The 22,681-nt window shown below is 40.4% G+C and overlaps 1 protein-coding gene across 2 annotated transcripts; it reads right to left on the minus strand.

The window, feature by feature from the left end:
- Nucleotides 1–422: 422 nt before the first annotated feature.
- Nucleotides 423–20,913, minus strand: LOC122087351 (eukaryotic translation initiation factor 4G-like). Of its 2 annotated transcripts, XM_042656443.1 has the most exons (11): nucleotides 20,695–20,913; nucleotides 20,265–20,470; nucleotides 20,009–20,139; nucleotides 19,729–19,875; nucleotides 19,456–19,523; nucleotides 19,264–19,320; nucleotides 17,395–18,777; nucleotides 17,115–17,310; nucleotides 13,991–17,012; nucleotides 1,118–1,309; nucleotides 423–985 (listed from the first exon to the last, which is right to left on the minus strand). In XM_042656443.1, the coding sequence occupies exons 2-11, from the start codon at nucleotides 20,438–20,440 to the stop codon at nucleotides 655–657; spliced, it is 5,703 nt and encodes a 1,900-aa protein (XP_042512377.1). In that variant the 5' UTR covers nucleotides 20,441–20,470; nucleotides 20,695–20,913; the 3' UTR covers nucleotides 423–654. The 2 variants fall into 2 exon arrangements, with proteins under 2 accessions (XP_042512377.1, XP_042512376.1); XM_042656442.1 differs by having other exon boundaries at nucleotides 13,991–17,310.
- Between the last annotated feature and the right edge of the window lie 1,768 nt (nucleotides 20,914–22,681).

A 22,681-nucleotide genomic window follows, 5' to 3' on the forward strand; every position in this document is an offset into this window, starting at 1 on the left:
TCTCCCCTTCCATGACGGTCTAATTGTTGAGAATAGCTATCCAAAAAAAAAAGACATGTAATCACAGATCACGAGCAGCACCCTCTAGTTAATATTTCACAAACTTCAACCTCACCTCCTCCACGGCTCCATATAAGGAGGATATGTCAAAAGTCGAATAACAATCACCTAAATCATTGAGGGGCATGCTACATCTTGCGACCATAAAAACATACGAGCACGGCTTCCACCACAAGGGGCAATGGCCCCACACTCTACTTACCTGGACAGTGGCCCCACACTATAAATCAGTGGGACCCTCCTATGTATCTTATAGGTGCCTCAGGCCGTATGCTTTTATGGTCTCTCTCCCTTCAGGATTTGGGAAGAAATTATGGCTCAGTCCAAACCAACCACTTGCATACATTAGAACAAAGATGACATTTGAAGAACCTAAACAAGATGCTCATTAGAACCTTGGCAACCATTGAAGAAATAATTATAATAACAATAATGATGATAATGACAATTTCACGGTAGATGATTACCCAGATTCAGGAGGGAACCACCACAACCCCCCAAATCCCAAAGAAACTTCTCCGCCGAATTATGTAACCACAAGGCCCTGGACAAGAATTTTCTTCTACCAGGTAAAATGAGCAACACCACTTTCCTCTAAATAAACGCATCAAGCCTCCTTGATCCGATTGCATCTGGGGGTCTAAAATCCTCCAACCGCAGATTGGAGTTTGTGCGAATCTCATTCAGGAAAGATTCTCCTTTCTCTAATCTAATGCACTCAAGTATGCTGCCAAGAACTTCCGATGCAAGACCAATTTGCAGTAGACGTCCTGGTTCTTCCCCACCCTCATGTATTAGTCGACCAATCTCCCTCAAAGAAACAACATTTTCAACAATGGCTTTAGCAAGGATACGGCCAAAAAACTCAGCTGCTTTAGGGGCATCAGTTACAGCATCCTCCAAAGTAGCAAGAACTGATTCAAACCTAGTAGCATGGAAATCAAACAGGATTAGAAGGACATTCTAGATTTATTTGTTCTCTGGGAGTTGGAGAAGGGCGGGAAAAGACCTAGCAAACTGAATTTTACTTTTATCTCCAGTAAATTTGGTTTCTTACCCTTCAAGGAGCTGTACTTGATTTAACGAGCTATCAGACTTGGTAAGATTGACAAGAAGCCTAGCCAAAGAATCCCTCTCCATATCCTTTCTCTCAAAAGAGTCTGTGACCCAGATAGATATCATAGACGGGTGGAAGCTCGGAGAATTCAAATCTTTGATACATAAATCAACCTCTTTCTCATCTTTGGCACTGAAAAGACATGTTTCAGTATATAAATCAGACTATTCAGATAAAAGTTACTATTGTCAAGGACTATCTGCCAAAATATGCGCAATGCAAAACCTTTCAAGATACTCCACTTATAAAGCATATTCTTGACCCCAATTACAGGAAATATCTATTTCAAGCCTTATGAATAAACAGTTAGATCAGAAGCTCATGAATTACTTTTTAATTTTAACATAAGCTAATGTAGGAGACGGTCCTTCCCACTTGGGTCTTACCATTCATAGTGCCTCTTTGGGCCATTAAATGATTGAGTATAAAAAAATATAATGACAACGGTTTCTACATGAACAGTCCCACATGGACAGCTTGGTTTGCCCAATAAAAATAATTAGGCCATTCTAACCACCAGATAAAAGGGAATTTCTCCAATCAGACACGTCAAATTTTGTGGTCCACAAGTGGGTTGGGGGGGGGGGGGGGGGTTTATTTTCCTTATTTTCCAACAGTTACTTTTTCTGAAAATATTTTTCTTAAATCAATTTTCAAAACACAATAGTGATACATAGGAAAATTAAGATCTGCCCATCAACCCATGACTAGATAATCTGGACAAAATGTCTACCCACATTTCCTAGTGGAGAAGAGACCGTTAGGGTGCAAATGGCTTACCCAAGTTAGTGTGGGAAGGCCTTCCCCCAAAATTAGGGGGAAAATAAAAATTGCATCATAAAACACACTTAAATAAAATCTGGTTCCGGATTCTGAAGTTAGTGGAAGCCAAACATAAATATGGTGACACCTAATCCTAGCAGCAGGAGGAGTACATATAGTAAATATCAAACCCTCACTCTGTAATCCATATGCCGTCTAGCTAAAAGTAGTACTAGGAGAAGCATTCCAAAAAAGAAAAAAAAAATCAAAGGAGAAACGGGAAGGGACGTAAAAGTCCCAATATTTGTCTGTCATGACATCACTGTACAAAGTTCTCCTTCTGGTTTATCTAAAAGTTCTATAAGCCAACCAAGGTCTACAAGATATCCATTCAAGCATTCCCATCCATAAGTTGTCTAAATAAGATAAACTCCATGTGCTCTTCCTCCTCCCTGAAGCCAAGAAACTCAATGAATTGACTTCAGGTCAGATGGCAAACCAACAACCAGCCCCAAGGCAGCAAAGCAACAAGGAGAAAACAAAAGAGGCGGAAGAATATAGTAAATACATGGCCTAACCACGTGAGGAGCAACTCAAAAGATAAATGATGCAGATTGAACAGATCTGATTGATATGATTGGCCTGCGGGTAATGGGTGATACAACAGGACAAAAGGATTCAGATCTGATGGTTTAGATCGCTCAGATTTGATGCTCGATCTAATAGTATATTTTAGAGAAGATGATAACAGAAACTTACAAAAATGACAGATTTAATAATAAGAAAGAAACTATTGTGCTGTTCAAAAATCAATTGGAGGAGAAAAAAAAGAGAGAGAGAAAAGAGAAAAGGCCACTCACAAGTCAAAAGAGAAAACACGGAAGTAAAATAGGTGTGACTGGGACGAAGAGAAAAAGTAATGGAAGGGGGAGAAATTTCTTCCCCAATATAGAGAGAAGAGAGAAAAGCCAGCAAGGTAATCATCAACAAGCCAAAACTATTCCATTCAATTCCATAATAGTAGGGGAAAAGTTAATTTATTGAAAACATACAAAACCTTCTAGATCAACTCAACTAAAATATAATACCTAGAATTTCCCAACTAGGACTCTTGGACAGCTAAGAATCTAGAACATAGATTTGCTAAACTAACTTACAACCCACGACTAGTCTAAGAACAAAATATAATATAAATCCTAATCAACTATCAACAACATGGGACCCACCAAAATAAGACATTAACTTTGTACAGCCCCTTAAACTTTTGGACTTCATATTTCAGTCCATGACAAAAACAAATCCAAAAAACTGAGGACTAACCCAAACCAGTACTAAAACCTGGCTTGCATTACCGAAAGAAGAAGAATGTCGAGGGAGAAAGATCACCCAAGGAAGAGCCTCAGCAAAAGGAAAAAGGGGGAGAACGGCAGCCCAAAGGGGGGGAAGGCTCAAACAGTCGAGCCCAAACCAAAAAAAAGGGGGGGGGGGGGGTGCCAATCAATCAACCTGGCCTGCATTAAGAAGGCCAAAAACTTGATTTCCCCAGAATGAATGAGAAAATCATGAAGGAGATGACCTGCCTAGAGGCCCACTACCAGAGAAGAGTTTTCACTGACAGCAGCAAAAGCTCCCACCAGCAAAGCCACTGAAATTTATATAAACAAAAAAAAAGAGTTGGCGGGGGGGGGGGGGGGGGGGAGAGAAAAATGCTTCCCAACCCAAGCAAGCCGGGCGATGCAAATCTTTCAGACTCGAATCAATAATTAACACAGCCTTCATACTGAATTTCCTCAGGCAAAAGGAAGAAACACAATTTTCCCCCTGATCTCAAAATCTAAGTTAGCAACTTCTTCAAGTAGTTCAACCCAAATTCATCTCTTCAGCCTACACATTCTGCATCACTTGAGTACATTCTAGCAGCATACTTCAAGCTTTAAGTACAGGAACATTGTGTGCTCAAGAGTTCAGCAATGTTCTTTTCTATACTCTGCCTGCATGGAGTTATTTGCCCAACATCTGGTTCAGATGATTGATGGTGTTTTAGCCACAAAGGTCAAACCTTAGGATCAAACTTCTTATGGTCAATAAACAGTTTGGCGCACTTTCTCTAAAATGAAATACAGAAGGGCTTGTGGTGAAAGCTCGCTATTGTTATTTTTCAAGAGCCACAGGGGCATGTTGAGATCCAAGGGGAAGACGAATACTCCCTAATTATAAAATTAGAAAATGTTCTGTTGTAAGTCTTGAAAGTCTTGAGAAGAATCCTACCAGTTGAGAGTTATCCTTAGACTGATCGTCACTTCTGGATATCCCAAAACTCTAAAAACTAACAGGTGAATCAGCTAATCCGATTTCCTTTCAATTTCAAACCACGAATAAAATCTGACTTTGATTGGAGTATGTTCTTCAGGCATGGTTCAAGTAAGCGGAATCAGCAACAGGATCAGCCTTCACCGATCATCTCTAATTCCGATTCATAGTTATCAAGGCATCGCCTAAGTGGTGCCTAGGCGATAAGGCGGTTCAGTTTGGACTGGCGCGTAGGCGACGCCTTGTTTGTGTTGACTTGATTTTTTACCACCCTCCATCGCCTTGGTCGCCTTGATAACCTTGTTCCAATTCATCTAGAATCGGCCGGGAAAAGTAGTCCTGAAGGCCCTGAACCAGTACCAATCGGCCAGATTCAAAATCGGGATCGGCCTTAATGTAGAACTAGTATCACAAGTGATCCTAATCCTACGCAGGATCTGAAATTCTGGCTGAATAGAGAAGATGTCCTCCAATAGGCTTGGTTCTAGCTCTCAAACACTCTCGCAGCAAACAAATAAAAGGGAAATAAGAAAAGAAAGAGAATTCGATGGAGGGTTGAGAAGAGGGAAGAAGAACTAGTGAATAGGCATCTCACCCAAATGCATCCCACAGCACAACAGCATAAGCCATCTTTTTTTTCATTAATAAATTTGTGTTTAACATTGTAGCCCTTTACAAACTTATATAGAAGACTCAAAACTGACTCAAAACACTCTAAAAGAAAGGCCTAACACAATCCTTAACTAATTGGGAGACCTAAACTGACGAGAAACTGAAATACCAAAGGAAATACACTCAAAACAGAACTTTAACTAAACTAATGAATTAAATCCAGTTTTCCTACTTTCTACCCATATTCTACCCATATTCTAGGCTCATTCAAGTGGCCCATTACAAAGAAAACCCACGGGATCAAAGGCCCAATACATACAAACACAACCTAAGGCTTATTTGCAATAAAATACGCCCATTAAGTGACTTATCTACATCAAGCCGATTCTGAACCACTTCCTCAAACAATGGCTTCAGGTTTTATAACATGGTCAGGGGTGGTAAGTTAAGCATGAGTCATGGAACAAACAGGAAATTCAATTCTGAAGCATCAACCATTCATTGACAATCTCAGATAACAATCTTAAATAACAATTCGATAGAAAAAAACAATAAATTCCGAAAACACAGCCTAAGAACTACAACCAGAACCGAGAATAAGATGATTTGAACATGTAATAACAGCAACAAAAAATAGCAACGTAACAGAATAAAGTTGGACCACACAACTAAGAAGAGTAATATATCCCACACAAACCCATCAAATTCTCAATTTACAATACAAAATCTTACTAAAGATCCTTGTCATAGAGCTTAAGGAAATCCTATTCCCACTAAGGATGGAAAAGAACTCCAGAACTCCGTTTAATTTCAAAAGAAAGCTGAACCACCAAAATGACATCAAGAACAATCATAGCAACTCCAATTAGTCATTTAAGCCCTTCTTGAACATATACTACAAATTAATTTTTAATCACTCTTCAACAAGATATCTATCACAGCCTGACATCTTTTTAATTAACTGGTCATAAGATCTCCAGAGTAACTCTTTCTTTTTACATACAAGTTACCCAACTAACTCCGAAAAAAAAATTTTAAAAAAAAATAATTAAAAAAAAAAAAAAAAAAAAAAAAATGGTCTCATTAGATTCTGAGACTGGTAATGGAGGACAGATTCTTCTGGACAGCCACCAGTCCAGATAGTTCTCATCTGGTATGGATCAGGCAATCTGGACGAATTGATACTTCTACAAGTCTATCAAGGACTTGGGTTTGGGTATTCCTAGTCCTATTAGGAATGTGGGTTTTCCTAACCCTATTAGGGCCGAATACAGTAGAAGTTAGCAATTAGTATTAATTTCCTAATTTGGTCTTTCCTATACCTAGTAGGACTTGTAATAGCTTTTTTATTTAATGAATGAAGGAGGGCAGCCCCAATATAATTGATTGGGACTCCCTTTGCCCCACAATCGCAAGTCTCTCTCTCTCGCTCTTTTTCTTCTCTTCTCTTTGCATGGTATCAGAGCGGGTTATTAGTAACTGATTCTCATTAATTTTCCGTTTTGAGAGTCAATTTGGGTTTCCGTTTTGAAGAAGAAAACCCTAGTTCATCAAAAAAGAACTAGTGTTTCATATACTGAAGACTGAAGATTGGTGTATAGGTTTTTGAAGTAGATGTTGTATGATAATCATCTGTGATAATCATTTGCTGCTACTGCTATTGTTTGTTGTTCGTTGTTTGCTAAAGTTTGCTGTTGCGATAACTTTTTTTTTTCTTATGGAGTATTAGTCATATTGCTCGAAGTTGTGATTATAGTTTACAGTCTTTGCTGTGGTCATGTTGGCTTTCCATTGATTTACAGATGTGCTACATCGTCGCTTATTCTTACTATCAATTTGCTGACCGAAGAAGATGAGGGTTGCTGGCTTGTTGCTATAGATTTGTTATCAAATTGCAGGTGAGATTGAGACTCGATTTCTGATCTTGCCGCTGCTGATCTGCTATGACTGTGTTGCAGAACTTTTTTCTTTTCCTTTTTTGATCTTTTGGTCTCATTGTGGAATGCTTCTTGGTTGGAATCTGCAGGTCCTTTTGCTATTGACCTCCAACGAGAGTTTCAGGCATGTCTAATGCCATAGCAGTGAGTTCTCTCACTCAAAGTCGGGCATGGTTTCCACCGCCAGTTTGTTTATTTCTTGTTTCTCGTTTGGAAAGTTGAAGGCGGAAGGGTTCTACCACATTTCCACGATTACTGCTGTTCTTGTTTGGGTTCATTTTCTGTTGAATGGATTATGTTACTGCTGGTCAAGTTTATTGTCGCTACTATTTTGTTCGAATCACTATTTGACGGGATCGTTTTCTGCTCTTGCTATTTGATGCTATCACTGCTTTGTGCTAACGATGTCGATGTTGGTTGTTTGCTGATTTACTACTTCTTCGATGGACAAGGGTATGCTAATTTTCTGCTGGTTGAAGAAGTTCCAATTGTCTACTAATTTCTGATGGTTATGTGCTGATTTACTTCTCTTCGATTTGCTGATTTTCTGATTTTGGTTGGCTGTTGTGAAATCGATGGATTGGATTGAAGGAATCCACCTCGAGCTGGTATTTCTCCTTTGTTCCGCTGGATTTATGGTTTCGTGTTTGTTATCGCTGGTTCTTCTTTTTGGTAGTTGATGCTCTTAGTTGGACCTTTTATTTGATTATATGTTCCAATTTGCTACCGTGAGGAGATCGTCATCATTATATGCTCATCGTATTTGCTCATGTGTATCCTCAGCAACAGTTTTATCATTTTAAAGATAGTATATTCAGCAACCTGATGTTGTTTGGTCACACTCGTGAGTGCTTTTGTTGTAGTTATTGGGAGCTACAATTTCTGTTGGGCTGCCTTCTCCAGGAAAGGTTTTCATTGGTATTGAAGTGCCTTTGGAAGGGCTTCCGTTGCTTTTGGAGTTGTTGATGGCTTTATGATGGTTGATTGGAGTTCTCTGTGCTCACTGAAGTTCTTGTTGTCCAAGTTGGAGCTTTCTGTTGCTATGTGTATGTCCAGCTTGAGGGGGAGTGTTAGAAGTCTACTGAGAGAAAGGAGGAGTCTACCGCAAGTCGAAGACTACTCCCTTCTGTTTTCCTAGTCCCATTAGGACTGCTGGTTTGGGTATTCCTAGTCCTACTAGGAATGTGGGTTTTCCTAGTCCTATTAGTACTAAATACAGTTAGAAGTTAGCAACTTAGCATTATTATTAGTTTCCTCTTTTGTTCTATTCTGTTCTTTCCTACTCCTACTAGGACTTCTAATAGCTATTCTATTTAATGAATGGATGAGGGCAGCCCCAACCTAATCGATTGGAACTCCCTTTTGCTCCACAATCGCAGGTCTCTCTTTTTCTTCTCTTCTCTTTACAGATACCAAGGTTTTTAATCCTTCTCTTTTTATGTGGGGTGAGGGGGGGGCAACGATAAGTAATGAAGGCTACTTAATTATAGAACAAAAAAAAAAATAGTACAAGAATGGATAGCAACAACAGTGAGCGGCCAAAACCTAGAACCATAAATGGGACAGAATAATTGGATAAGAACGCAAGAACAAGTACTCTGTCACCCATGCCTCAGTCAGTTCATCAACTAGACCATTGCTGAGAACTTCCTCCAATTATAAGAAAATCCTCTTTTTCTTTAGTACACAAAGATCTAGCTTGACCCAATATTGATTGTTCTGGACAGCTACCGGTCCAGATTGCTCTCATTCGATATTAGATCGAAAAATGTGGATGAACCGATACCAAGGTCTTCTCTTTTTTTTCTCTCCCCAAACCCAAGAGGTGGGGTGGGGGATGGGCAACGAAGGAATTATTGATAAAACAAGAAAACATGGTAGAAGTGTGGATAACAACAATAAGAGACCATAGCTAAGAACCATAAACGAGATGAATCAATGGTATAAGAACCTACATATGATGCACTTAAAATTGTCCAATTAGGCCAGTCGGACCTCGGAAGATTGTATGATGGCCCATGGTTGGGTTCTATGGGCCTTGGGCATCTTATTTTTTATGTGGTTTTAATTTTGTAAAAGAGATCCAGTATATAGATAAGATTATGTGGGTCTCATGTGCTTTTAAACAAGTTAGTTTAGTCTAGAAAGGCCCTTTTTAGGTACTTGGGTTAGATTAGGATACTACATAGATCTATTCACTTTATTCAATGTGGTAAAGAGTGATTAGGAGTTTATGAGTCGATTTAGGAATTTTGTCTTTATATACGTAATCCCCCCCCCAATATTGGAGATGATGTAAAGAACGAGTTTTTTAATGAGTGTTGGTGATGTTGAGCAATGTATAAGGGATTGTTATAACAGACCATCTCTCCCTCTCCCTCTCCCTCTCTCTCTCCCTCTCCCTCTCCCCCACAACTTCTCCCTTCCCCTCGTCCCTGTGATTCCATTTATTCCCTATCCTTGCGGCTCCATTGCTATCGGTCTCATTCCATCTAAAAAAACCCACCACCAACAGATCCTCTGATCAATTTGAATCATAGCTGTCACAGCATCTAGGAGAGGCCTTAGGCATTGGAGAGAAAATAATCAAGACACCAACGAGGTGCCGCCTAAGCGTCCAAGGTGCCCTTCCAGCAAAGGGCACCTGGACACTTAGGCAACGCCTTAACAACTATGATCTGAATTAAGGTACCAAGTACTGTCACCTGTCCCTTAACAAAGACATCAGACAGACTGTTAGCAAAGCACTTCCTTCAATTATATGACAAATTTCCAAGTACACAGATTTAGTTTTGACCTAATACCAAATTTCAAAAGCATGCTTCAAAATGACACTAAGATAGTGTCCAATCGAAAGGATTTGACCTAAAAAGAATTTCCCAAATAGAAATAATGACCACGAAAATTTACCAAGCAATGCTACGAATACACACACTACTCCCCTACATGAGCCCTTTTTTGCTGGCGGGGGGAGCGGGGGGGGAAGCCCTACTGTAAAAGGCTAATCACAACTAAAAATGATTCTCTTAGGTCTTGTTTGTTTGATGGGGAAAAATGGGATGGGAATAAATGGGTGGGATACTTAGAAGGTTTTCTATAAAATTCCAAAACCAAAGTTGTTTGTTTTACGTTGGGGAGGTTAAGTGACGACAACATGCATTAAATGGTTTGCCTGCTTATGTGGAAAGGGGATTATCCCACCCCACCCTAGATGTAAATCAAGATGTCAACAAAGGGACACAAGTGGTTCAAAGCTGGCCCAAAATCTAGACCATTCTTGGGCCAATCGAACCCAGCAGTTCAACCTTGTGGAAGTCAGTTGTAGAGGGCAAACACCTCTCCCGATTTCAGTTTGAAGTGCTGTTTTGTCCCATTCATGTGCCTTAATCAGCAAGCAAGAGGACCTGAGTAAGTTCTAGAAAAGGCTCTAGAAGTCCAAAAATCCTTGCTACCAATTTCAGCATTGGACTGTTATTTTTTCATATTGTGAAACTTGGTCGACAAGGATACAGCTGGAGGACGGAATTAGGAAAAAGTTTCTAGATGAACAAAGAATTAGTTTCCTTGTGTTTTTCTTGTTAGACAAGTGGCTAGTTTCAACTTTAGGAAGCTTCTAGTTCGGACTAGTTTCCTTTTTTATGTTATTTCCTTCGTCAATTATTTCCTTTTTAATTACTTCCCTTATTCCCAATTAGTTTCCTATTTTGTAACCTTCTATTTTGAAGGAGCCGGTTGAAGTTTATCTTCATGGACAGGGAGGGTCGATGAGATGCCCAAAACACTTGAAAGGGTGAGAGGCCTGACCCAACCACCATTCATCTTCCCCCTTCCCATCCCTCCATCGAATTCTGCTTCTCTTTTAATTTTCTGTTATTTCTTTGGGTGTGTTGTGAGGTTATCAAGAGTGCAATTGACCTTCTTCCACCAGGCTTTTGGAGTATCTTGGGACCCCCCAAAAGGGACCTTTCGACCAGCTTTGAAGGGCCTTCCAAGGCCTGTTGCTGCTGATATTCCAAATCTCCCAAACGTTCCCTTTTCTTGCAAACAGCTTATCTCCCTGTGCAGCCATCAGAACTCGATCGACTTTTAAGGACAGTTAGGCATCATACAAAGGTCCTTTGATCTCAATTTGAAGGTCATCAGAAGCTGCTACCTCGAGTTCTTCGAGAATTACCAAAATTTTCCTTTTTCATGCAGCCAGCGTAGCTCTCAATCCGGCCAACAGAATTTGATAGAATTTTGATGGTATGTTTGCCTACATAGGACCTCCATTTGATTCAGGCTCATCTAAGCCGTGTCTTATGAGTTACAGGTTACCCTAGTTTTTCCTATTCTATGTTTATTTTTCAGTTGTAACTTCTGATCAGATATGAGTCACTTGTTTGTCTAATGTTTGGAGCCTATCATTAGCCTTAAGTCTTAACTGGGGTTGATTACCATCTGTAATCTTCCTTACATCAACCCTTCTTCAAAATCCTACCATATTAGGAAAGATTTTGTGGGAAAGGTGGGGATGTGAATTATATTACTAGTTTATAATTTCACATCATCTTTTACTATCCTTTCCTTCCCTTGCTTTTGATGCCTCTTAACCCCATTACATGTGGGACCCACGACTTTTCCTTTTCCACTCCTTTTTGCCCGTCAAACAAACAGGGCCTCCGAGTATACCCCTCCAGTTTAGCAATAAAAACAATATAACCATAATAGGTCAGTAGTGACTAGTGACCATATTCAGTATTGTCATCAAGCACCAAGACATTCCCTCACCACTAGATGAACGATTCAACACTACTGGGTTGACGGCTAATTTGTAAAAAATGCTTTGACCGTGATTTGGCATGCCTGCTTTTTTCTAGCTCCTGTTTTAATGTAATATATTCTTAAATGATTTCCACTGATAACTACTCACTAGTCAAAAAATCTCAAGTATTCCCTTCCACTCTTATTCTAGCACAACTTTAAATCGATAGACCTTCAATTTTTCTTGGCAATGCACTGTCTTCCACCTCCTATGACACACCTAATCCTCCCTCAATTGTGATCCCCTAAATTGAAATGTGAGACAGCCTGATGTTCTGCCATTCCTTTCTCAGCTTTTAGGTCCCTAGCACCTTTGTCCAGTTCCATTTTTTCTCAAGTGAGGCTTGTTCTTTCCTTTTTCTCCTGGGCATCTCTTAACAGCTAATATTTCAACATGATGCTATGTTTTCCACAATACAAGTAGCCTTGTTCTCTAACAGCTAATATTTCAACATGATGCTATGTTTGCGGCTATACATGTAACCTTGTTTTGCACCATCATTCTGTCCCTAAACCCAGAATAGTAACGCATGTGATTCTAGTGTCCTTTCCAATTTTTATAATTCAGTCCTATGGACCTCTAACACCATGATTATCAAACCACGAAAAATATCTATAATTGGTAGGAGGCCTATCTCATTCTGTCATTTCATTTTATCGGCATCGCTCATTATGCCCAAACTTGTGCAAGTGGTTATTTTTTTCTTTCTACCTTGATGAAAACATCACCTTTTATAATTATTAGTAAGTGATGGATTGGTCCCCAAATCTCCATTCCACTTCAATTTCTTACAAAGGTCTTAGCTTGAACTACAAAGCTCATCCAGAACTGTCCATTTGTAATATCTGTAAGACTAAACAACAGCATAATGGGTTACAGATTAAAAGAAGCCATATAGGACATACACCTTCCTTACAAAATAGATGGCCAAGAGCTTTTTCTTATCCATTTGTTTTTTTAACCGTTTATTTTATATTTTTCACAGGAACATGGAAGCAGGACCGGCTAGTTGATACGGATGAAAGCAGGTTTGAAGTTGTTGTATCATCTACCACAAACCTTACCAACAAAATAAGCAGACATTTTCAATAAATGGGCACATAGATTCTAATGATTCTATCCTTCCATAAGAACCTGCTCAACCAACTCTAAAGGATATACATGATTGGCCAAAAATTGCAATCCTAAACTACCCAACAGAGAGATTAATGAGTATACTAAGAAAAAACATTTTTGAGGTAACTAAGAGTTCAGGATTTCCAACTAGATCAAAACAAAACAAATCAGAAACCAAGAGTCTGACAAGGACTGTTTAAAATATTTTCTGGAGTGTGGTTCAGTGGTACCAAGAATATAAAGGAAATAAAACATGCTATCAAATTGGTAAGCTGAAGATTCTCCTTGCTTTATTGCAGTTTGTTACATGAACAAATAACATGATCACGAAGGAGGAAGCAATTGAAGGAATGAAATCTTAAATGATACTCACACCCATCCCCCCCCCCCACCAAAAAAAAAAAAAAATTGGTTGTGGCCATCATGTCGACTGTGAAACAACAGGCCTTCACATTGTGGAAATTACAGGGTATTTCTGCAGACCTTTACCTAAGAGAGTTCATGCATGCAGCAGATCCAGCACTACAAGCTTCCTCCACTGCCCAATAGGTAACTCCTCAGGCAACCCTGGCCCTGCTGGAAATGGTAGTGAGGTGGGCCTAGCCCCTCACTTGACTCACTAACCCTCCTGACAAATATTTGATTCGGCCCAATTCAGGTGCCAATTTCGGTGCCATATAGAACAGGCATTGTAAAAATAAGGATGGGACTGTCCTATTGGTTTTTCTGGGCCAATTGGTATATTGGGTTCCATCAAGGCTGAGATTAAGGCAATCATTAAAGGTTTGGACATTCCATGATTACACCTCTCAGGCCCCATTTGATTTGTCAAAACACTAAATATTGTTACTAACTTCAACTCCACTTCTCAACCAAAATGTCAATAAAAATGTTACAACTACCTTCTCTATGATGTGACCTCACTTATATTCATATTACTTTACGTCAACCCTACTACCAACTGTGAGGACAACCCAAAATGAGGTGTCTACACTAATAAAACAGCCCTATGAAAAGCTTTTTTATAGTCCCTTTACATATCAGTGTGCTTCACTCTACCAGCGAAAATTTATTTTACTTCACACACTTCTAACCCATCGGGTCCTAAGGGACTGCCAGATTCTATCATTGAAGGTGACTTGTCTACACTACGGTGACAAATTAGGGTGTTAGGATTCAAATCTAATATCAACCGCAATAGATACCCAAAAACTAGAATTCAAACCAAAAAGAACCAGTATATTTAATAACATGCACAAGAAAAGATTGTACCTGTAGTATTCTCTAATCGCTGATATTGACATCTCCCGCAGCCGCTCTTCAGGCCAAACTTTTTCTGATGAAGCATTATGTGCCACAGAAGATCCCTGCATGCGTGTGGCAGGTGAGTTTACCATGGATCTATCAAAAGAGCGATCCACATTCCTTAAATCCCGGTTCCCAAAATAGGAATTTCGTTCTTGCGAATTTGATTGGTCATAAGAAGGTGGGCCCATCAACCTTTCTGCACCGTATCTTGGCATGAGGTCCTCTCTCGAGTTATAAGATGTCCACTCAGATACAGAATTGTAACCATTTGGGCCAGTTGTCATTCTCCTAGTCTCTCCAGTGCTGGGGGAAATATCAGCCACAAGAATAGTCGAAACCAATGGCTGCCCTCTGATAGACATTCCCCTAGCAAGACCACCTTGGGGACCAAGAGTAATAGAATCATCATCAAGCGGCCTTTGAGGCAATGTCCTCTCATAAGTAGGTCTCTCCTCAAATCGAACATCTTGAGCACCAAACCCGCGGACAGGTGTTGCCATCCCACGGAAGCCACTCATCTGGGAATTTGGAGAAGATGACACATTTGAACCTCTCATACCAGGATCCATTAACTGCCCTCTTCTTACAGAGGAATTAATGCCTGAACCACGAGTGAGCCTACTGGCCTGTGCTTGCCGTTCTTGAGCTGCATCTCTGTGCACTTCCTCAATCTTTTTTGGTCCCTCGACTTTTCTTCTTTGTTGCCATTTGTTCTTTCTCAGATCAATAGCATCCTTCAACATGAACCTCACTCTAGACGATAGCTTCATGTTGTTAGATAATGCCATCATCACTTCAAAATATGCATCCATATGTTCCTTGGCTTTAGGGTGGTCAATCATCTTCCCAATTGTGCTCATTAGCTTGCAAAGAGCTTCAATATCTTCCTCATCAGGATTTTGATATTGCGTATCATAACCCAGCAGCTTCTTTATGCATTCATGCATTATTCTCTCAGTCAACATCCTCTTTTTGTACAATTCCCCAATCAATCTAATATTACCCAGCATCCGCCTTCTTGCCTGGGTCTTCTTCTCCTCCCTTTCCCCTTCAGACATTTTAACTTCACTGCCTTCATCATCTCTGTTAGCTTCTGCTTGCTCCCTTTCCCCCCTCTCAAATTCCTCCTGGCACTTATTCAAAAGCAATCTCTTAAAGGTGATCTTCTCGTTGTCCTCATTAAAATCAGGCAATTCACTGGCAAGATGTAAACAGAACCTTGCATACATTTCACAGAAAGTTGGTTCCGTGAGAGCTTTATCAAAAATTTGTGAGATGACACCAGTGAGAGTAACCGCATTGTCAATGTTGACTTCTTTAACTTGTTCAAAAAGCTTGTCAAAGTTTTGAGGAGTAAGCTTATTGAGGATAGCTTTCAGCTGTCTTTGTTTGCGCTCTTCCTCATCAGAAGCTTTACCCACAACATACTTCTTCTCAGCTTTGTGCATCATCTGTAAAGGAGTCTGAGGTGACGGAATCAAACCTTTCTGAATGCCAGTAGCACGTTGCCACCGTCCGGCATCAGTGTTATTTCGCTGAATCCCTCCCTGAGGTGCAAGGGACTGCATTGGTCCAGAGAGAATGCCACCCACATATTGGGGAGAAGGTTGCCCACGTGGATTCCTCAGAACACCATGATTTCCACCTTGACCAGGACGAAAACCTACAACAGGACCTCCATGTGGGATCTCAAGACGTGGGTCTCGTCCTGAAGGGAAAGGACCAGGTGATTTGCTCCATTTGTCATCATCTGCAATACCACTCCCACGGCGGTCAGCCCGAGAACCCCCACTTGGCCTATCTATAATTCTACCACCAGGGGAATATGAATCACGATCAACAATATGGCGTACACTGACTGGACCACTCATCAGGGGATCTGCTATGTCAGATCGAATTTCAAAACCTGCGGGAAGATCAGTACATTGCTCTGAAAATGTCAGCAGAAAATCTCTAGAGTACTTCTTTTTGCCCATCACTCCATTTCTATCTTCATCGGGATTGACCAAAACACCACGAACTTGTTTTCCAATATCTGATGTTTTCAGCTTTGGAGTCGATACATCAGCTGCATCTTCCCAATCATCTGGTTCCGCTTTAATCTGCCCATCTTCATCATTCACGAGAACACTCTTCTCAGTATTGACCATGGGTGCCTGTTTTATATCACCACTGGAGCTGCTGTCTATACTTTCTTGACGAACTGCAGTTTCTTGCTTTTCTTCTGGACCCTTGTACGCATTATAAAGATCAGAAGTTGCTCCAGCAGCATCTGCATTTTTAAGAATATCTTTCATCTTCTTCTTCACCCTTGAAGATGTAGTCTTTGCCCTATTTGGTTCCAAGTTCTTGTCCTTGGAAGCTGACAAAGAATTGGAAATTAGCCCACCATTAGTATTCTCTATGCTTCTCCCCTCGACTTGAGTTGGACCAGTAGCTACCTCCTGATGTGAGGCACCAGATTCCGTAACGAATGGTTCTTGATTATCAATGCTCTCACCCGTTCCAGTGGATGCATCCATGGATGAAGTATTATCTTCATGAGAAACCTTGGGGGAAAGAATGCCACATGATAGGGTTTCAGCAGCAACAGAATCAGAAGATGTTGTAGCAGACTTTACTAAGTTATCAGTTGTCCTGCTGATCTCTAAGATGGAACCCAGATCTTCTTCAAACTCCTGTTCAGTTTTAACAGACCCAAACTCCTTGGCACGAACAATGTTTTCTTTCTCCTTGAAGTCTTCATCCTGAAATTGTTTACAGCCTTCTGCATAGCCAGAAAAAGAGGGTCCTGCAGGCATCTCAACATTATAAATACCTTGTTGGGGCCATTCAGATAATTCAGTTTTCCATTGTTTCCGCACAGCATAACCATCTTGTTTTGCATTATCAGCAGCATCCAAATTATCAGAGACAGTTCCAGCAAAAGATGTGCTTGATGGTTCACAGGTAGACACCTCCCCAATCCTAACAGTATCTGTCAATACTTCAGAACAATCGGTAGTGCTGGTATCAACACCCAACACATGTTCCGGAATAAATTCTAAGGCACTTCCTGAGGCTTCTGATGGAGCAGAAGTTGACTTACCTTCAACAGTTTCTGATATTCCATCATTCGAGGAACTACTATGTTCCAAACCCCGAGATGTCAAGCTCAAGATAGAAGTTGATGACCCAACAACCTCTGAATGAGGAGATTGCATCATATCAGGGTGTTTACCAACTTCTGTTGATATCCTAAATGAAGACGACTTCACAAAACCAGTAGATTCAGTGGCATCAGCCTGCAAAAAGCCATTGTCTAGAAGTTACATAATGCGATGAAATTGAAGGAGAATGCCAGGACTGATAAGCACATAGCATGATACCTGGTTCTGCAGTTGTGAATGTCGTTGGTCTTTCTTACTAGACTTCTTCTGATGATCCTTAATAGAATCAGATCTTCTGATAGATTCTCTTCTTTGGCCTTCAGTGTTGGATGTAGTATATACTAAATCCTCAGGAGGGCCAGCAAGCGCAGATGTAGTACTACTGAGGGTTGCTGGCCTCTGCACTGTTGCAACAGATGTAGCGAACTGTTTAATTGTGCCAGGCAAAGAGACAGAACCTGATGGTTGGACAGAGATATCACCAACCACATCTGAGTCCTTCTGTGCAACATGTGAGCTAGCTTCCGCGGGTGGCCTTAATAATTTAGATGATTCAACCTTGCTCACAACAGGTGAAGTAATTGAAACTGAAGAGGAGCCAACCTTTTCTACGATTGAACCAGAAGATGGCTTCGGTGTCACCTGCACTGAAGTTGGTGGGGCAGAAGATATCACTGTATGAGCATCGTTAGCATGTTCTGAGTTTAACATCTCAGTGACACCATGTACTGGAGGTCCGACCTTGGTAGTCATGGGGTTAAGAGAGGACAGATTCACAAATGGAACAGTTGGTGGACCCTGGCCACCTGGATAATTATACCTAGCTGCTTGAGAACCAGGAGTCATCTGGTTACTTGCCAGGGGAAGAGAAGTTTGACCATGAAAATAGATGGAAGAAGGGTTATAAGAACCCGCTTGCATGGGGGAATAGTAGTTCATCTGATGAGAAGGAGCAAATGATGGAATCGGCTGGGATTGTGGCGGCAAATTAGGATGAGATCTTGGACCCAATGAACCACCATCCAAATATGAATCAAAACTCAACTCTTCATGGGTCTCAGGATGAGTTATTTTAACAGGTTTGCGAGAACCAGCAAGCTTTCCACCTTGCTGTTGTGTGAACTGGGGGGCAATCCCAATTCCTAGATTTTGCAACTGAGGAGGAAGCTGATGACCCATTTGGGGTGTGAAGCTCATGCTCTGTCCCTGATGCATAATCCCTGGGTGGGATTGGAGACTTGGGACAAACACCTGCTGCTGGACTTGAGTAGTACTTCCCACTGGCAACTGCATTGGCATTTGAAGTGAAGTGGGAGCCTGAGACTGAATATGTGCATTGGGGGCACCAAATTGTACAGAAACCTGTGGCTGCTGAAATGGCATTGGCATCCCAGCTGTAGGATGAACAGACAACTTCTGTGTCGCTGGGGGGGCAGGTCCCAATGGAACCTGGGCATGAACATCCCTTTTAGCCTGGGATGGCGGGTGGGAATCCCTAGAATTTGCTTGGTTACCAGTACCCACATCCTTCCTTGATTGTTGCTGCTTTGGCGTGGCAGGTATAGGCAAAGTAGGCACAGCTTTAAAAGAATCATGGCGCACCTGCATGATAGAAGAATCAGTGTCTTAAACAAAACCCTAGGAGGTAAAAATTCCCATAAAGGTGAAACTGTTTTGTGGTTTATTTAATTAGGTAAAAATTTTACAGCCCCACATGTTGAAGGGAATAAAAAAATAAACTTAGCAGTGTCCTAGACAAGCAACAGAGACACCAGAAATTCATCTCCTACTATCTTACTTGTGAGAACATGCAGAGTTACCAATCATTTTCCTAAGTTCATGAACAAATCAAAGTGTGTATGCCAGCTTCTCTGCATCTAAATTAACACATGTATCAAGGGAGGGATGTGGCATAACGTCACAAAGACCCCATAGATGTTGGGGTATAGTTCATACGTGAACATTAAATAAAAATAAATATAAATATTAATGAAAAGGAAAAGGAAAAGGAAAAGGGTCTGCAGAATGCACAGATTAAAATGCAAAAAATGTAGTCCCCACATGGCCTCCTGTCAAGAAGGTACATACCTGGTCACGTTTCTGCTCATCCAAATTTGGAGGCGCTGAGCTTGTTCGTGCAGGTATCTACAAACAAAAGTGCATAAAGTTTTTACATACTCGAAAGAAAAGTAAAGATAGAAAGCAAAAGGTGCACACAAAACAAAAGGCAACAAAAAACACCTCATAACCAGCATAGTGGGGTGGAACATGGAACTTTACCTGCATGCCATTCACAAAACCAGGACTGAAGCTTCCAAACTGCAGAGGGAATGCCCTTGACGCATCACCTTGGAAAACCATCAAAAAAAAAAAAAAGAAATCAACAAAAGAATCAAATTAATTAGAACCTAGAACCGACATATTCATTGCAATTCATGGGAGCAGTCTTTGGGAAACAGAGGCAGCAAGCAGAACAGCAGTCTTTGGACAATGACAATCTGAAATCTTACAACTCGCAGTTGATCTACGTACAGATGCAAAATATATAGTTACCTTTCGCAGGTGTTGCGGGGGCAGCCGAATCTGATGCTGCGGCAGCTGATTGGGATGCTGGAGCTTTTGGAACTGGTCTGTTACTTCTAGAAGTGGCTGAATCAGTTGGCTTGGATGCAACTCCCAGAGCCTGTGCATCAGACACTCCTAAAAAGCACCATTACAACGATTTAAAATCTCACCAGAATCTGATAACTCCCTCAGAATAGCCATCAACACCTTATAATAGAAACAACCACCCACCAACCAACCAAAAACATAAAAGAATTCCGTTTCGTACCTTGTAACGGGGGCTGTGCATGGGCACCATTCTGTAAAGCACTTTTAGCAGAAGCATTCAACTCCGAATTCACACTTACTGTGCTCACCCTAGATTGCCCACCTTGTGCATTATTACCAGACTTCTTAAAGCTGAAGGAACCAATCCAACGCAGACATTAACAACTATGAAAAAAATATAAAAAGCCCTAATATTCTGATACAGTTATCTCTACTAAGATAGATAATAGAAAAATATAGCAGAGACAAGCAAGAACCTTCGGTTAGACGAAGAAGACGAGTTAGTAGAAGAAAAAGATGGTGGAGGGGCGGTCCCACCGCCGCCTCTCCCGCCGCCTCCTGGGAAACTCCTCTGCTGACCAGAGCTCCCGGATCGACTAGATTTCTTAAACTGGGACTCGTTCTTCTCAGACCTTGATTGATTGAGGGACATAAATCCGAACCCTCGTTCCTCTTATATTCTCTGCAACCAAGAACCACAAAAACAAACCCACAACAAGCGGATCCACCGATCAATCACCAAAAAAATAAAAAATCAAAACAGAGCCAAATTCATCACAGTAATCCAAATAAAAAAACAAAAAAATAGAGATTAACAAACAGCCAAAAAAAAAAAAAAAAAATTGGAGATGTTCATATATTAATAAAGGCAATTGTAGAGTTACATGAAGGGTTTGGTGGATTTACCCTAAAGTGTTAATAGAGAGAAAGACGGAGGGAATAAATCAGGGTTTAAAGCCTCCAAAACGGAAGATATAGATTGGCGGGAATCATGACGACAGAGACAGAGAAGGAAAGAACGAGTAATGGAAATAGAGACTGAAGAAAAACGATGGTCGATTCGGGAGTCTTGGTGCATAAGGTTTAGAGAGAGAGAAAGACAGTGAGACAGTGAGAAAAAGTGAAAGATAGAGATAAAAAAAGAGAGAGAGAGAGAGAGAGTTTTGTGTTTTAACAAACAAACCAAACTGCGGAGACGGTCAAAAAGTTTACTTTTGAGAAGATCAAGCGGTCAAGCTCTTCGATCTTTGTTCTCTCGGTTTTGATCTTTTGATCATCAGATGGTTAGTTTGCTGTGTATGCGTGTTAGTGGTAGCGTACTTTGCCGACTAGGAATTTAATGACTTAAGAACGAAGGCTAAGGTTAAATTCGCACCCAAGAGGAAAAAGTTGAGGTTACACTTGGAAAGTAAAAAATTCCAATATAGAAAAAGAATTGTTTTATGGTACAAGTGTACACTTTGGAGATAAAATACGCAGAATCCCACGTGTCCCAAAATTAGAAAGTGACTTTTAACGACCCCTTCTTTCAAATTTGGGTCACCCTAGGTAGGATGAAAATGATGTCCTACTATTTAAGCATATCATCTCTTTTAGGTAAGAATCCAAGACATTTTCTTGGGGGTAGGATTCAAGTATATTCATGCCCATGCACCAGACATAGGTGAACACCATGCCACTTCTGTTAATTCAGTGTGTGCATTCTCACTTTTTGGGGCGTTGGCACAAGAACCACTCTTCGACATAAACTAGTTTTCTAAAAAATAATAGTTGAAAGTTTCCCTTCAACTATGTAAGAGGATGAACGTTCTTAGCACAGGTGATTTGACCTTCTAAATAGACTCATGTGGCATCATAAATTACATGTGCATCTTGTAAATTTTGAGTCATGCGTCATCACCTCTATTGTACAAGACAAAGACATCCCTCCTTGATCTAGTGGGTGAAGAGATCCCATTCAACGTCGGTGAATGAAAAATCGATCCAAATAAATAAATCAAAAGAATTTTGTATGAAGTTGAGGTTAACCTTATTAAATGTTTCTTTTACGATATTAGTGATGAAACCATGAAATTAGATTATATCATAGATCTTTGATGTGGAAGGTACAAACATAGGACACGTCTAATGTATATTTGTATGGGTGTACCATGAATCAAACCGGCCTCAAATATGCTCCTAGAGCAATTTTTACAAAGCATAAATTTGGTGTTTTTACGAATCTGAATCACTTTTGCTGAACCAAAAGCCACTTAAAAAAAAGGGCCAAGTCCGATAATTTATTTTGATCGAAACAACTACGTTGTACTTGAGAGGAACTTTGAGCAACCGAAATCATGAGGAGGAACTTCGAGCTACCAAACTCATGACTCCTGAGTAACACCTCTTCTTCTTCTTCTCCTGCAAACGAACCGACTACCAGTGGCCATATATTCGATGATCTTCAATTTTGTCTTTCTCTTTTTCTTTTGTTGCAACCAAAATGGTGGCCATATAAACCCAATTCAAGTTTCAATCCCTTATTCGTCTTCATCTTCTTGTAGTTAAGCCAAGAGACAAATCTTTCATAAATCAAAACCGTCTAAAACAAAGAGCAGCTAGAGTGCCTTTAATCTACATAGATGTGACAAACCCTAGGGTTTCAATACATCCTTCAAGTTGCTTTTCTCTTACTCTGAAATGGAAGACGGAACCCTCAATACTCGTATGGTTGATTGCTGGCTTTATTTGGGAAACTTGATTTGAGAATAATAAGCTTGTTAGATCCTGGATATCTCTGTAATTTGGCATTTGAAATTCAGAGATGGGATCTTTCAATTTTTATGTTTGCATTTCAAGTTTTTACTTTGGGCATTTTCAAAGAGTTTCAAGTTTGGTCGTTAAGCAAGTTTAA

The sequence above is a fragment of the Macadamia integrifolia genome, chromosome 8 (genome assembly GCF_013358625.1).
Source record: "Macadamia integrifolia cultivar HAES 741 chromosome 8, SCU_Mint_v3, whole genome shotgun sequence".
In the NCBI taxonomy this organism is placed as follows: Eukaryota; Viridiplantae; Streptophyta; class Magnoliopsida; order Proteales; family Proteaceae; genus Macadamia; species Macadamia integrifolia.

Excerpts from the sequence above, each read along its gene's own strand:
- LOC122087351 (XM_042656442.1), bottom strand. The coding sequence starts at position 20,440 with ATGTCCCTCAATCAATCAAGGTCTGAGAAGAACGAGTCCCAGTTTAAG. Across the intron at positions 19,876-20,008 it reads TGCACAGCCCCCGTTACAAG|GAGTGTCTGATGCACAGGCT; the intron begins GTACGAAACGGA and ends GGTGCTTTTTAG. Across the intron at positions 17,311-17,394 it reads ATTCACAACTGCAGAACCAG|GCTGATGCCACTGAATCTAC; the intron begins GTATCATGCTAT and ends GGCTTTTTGCAG.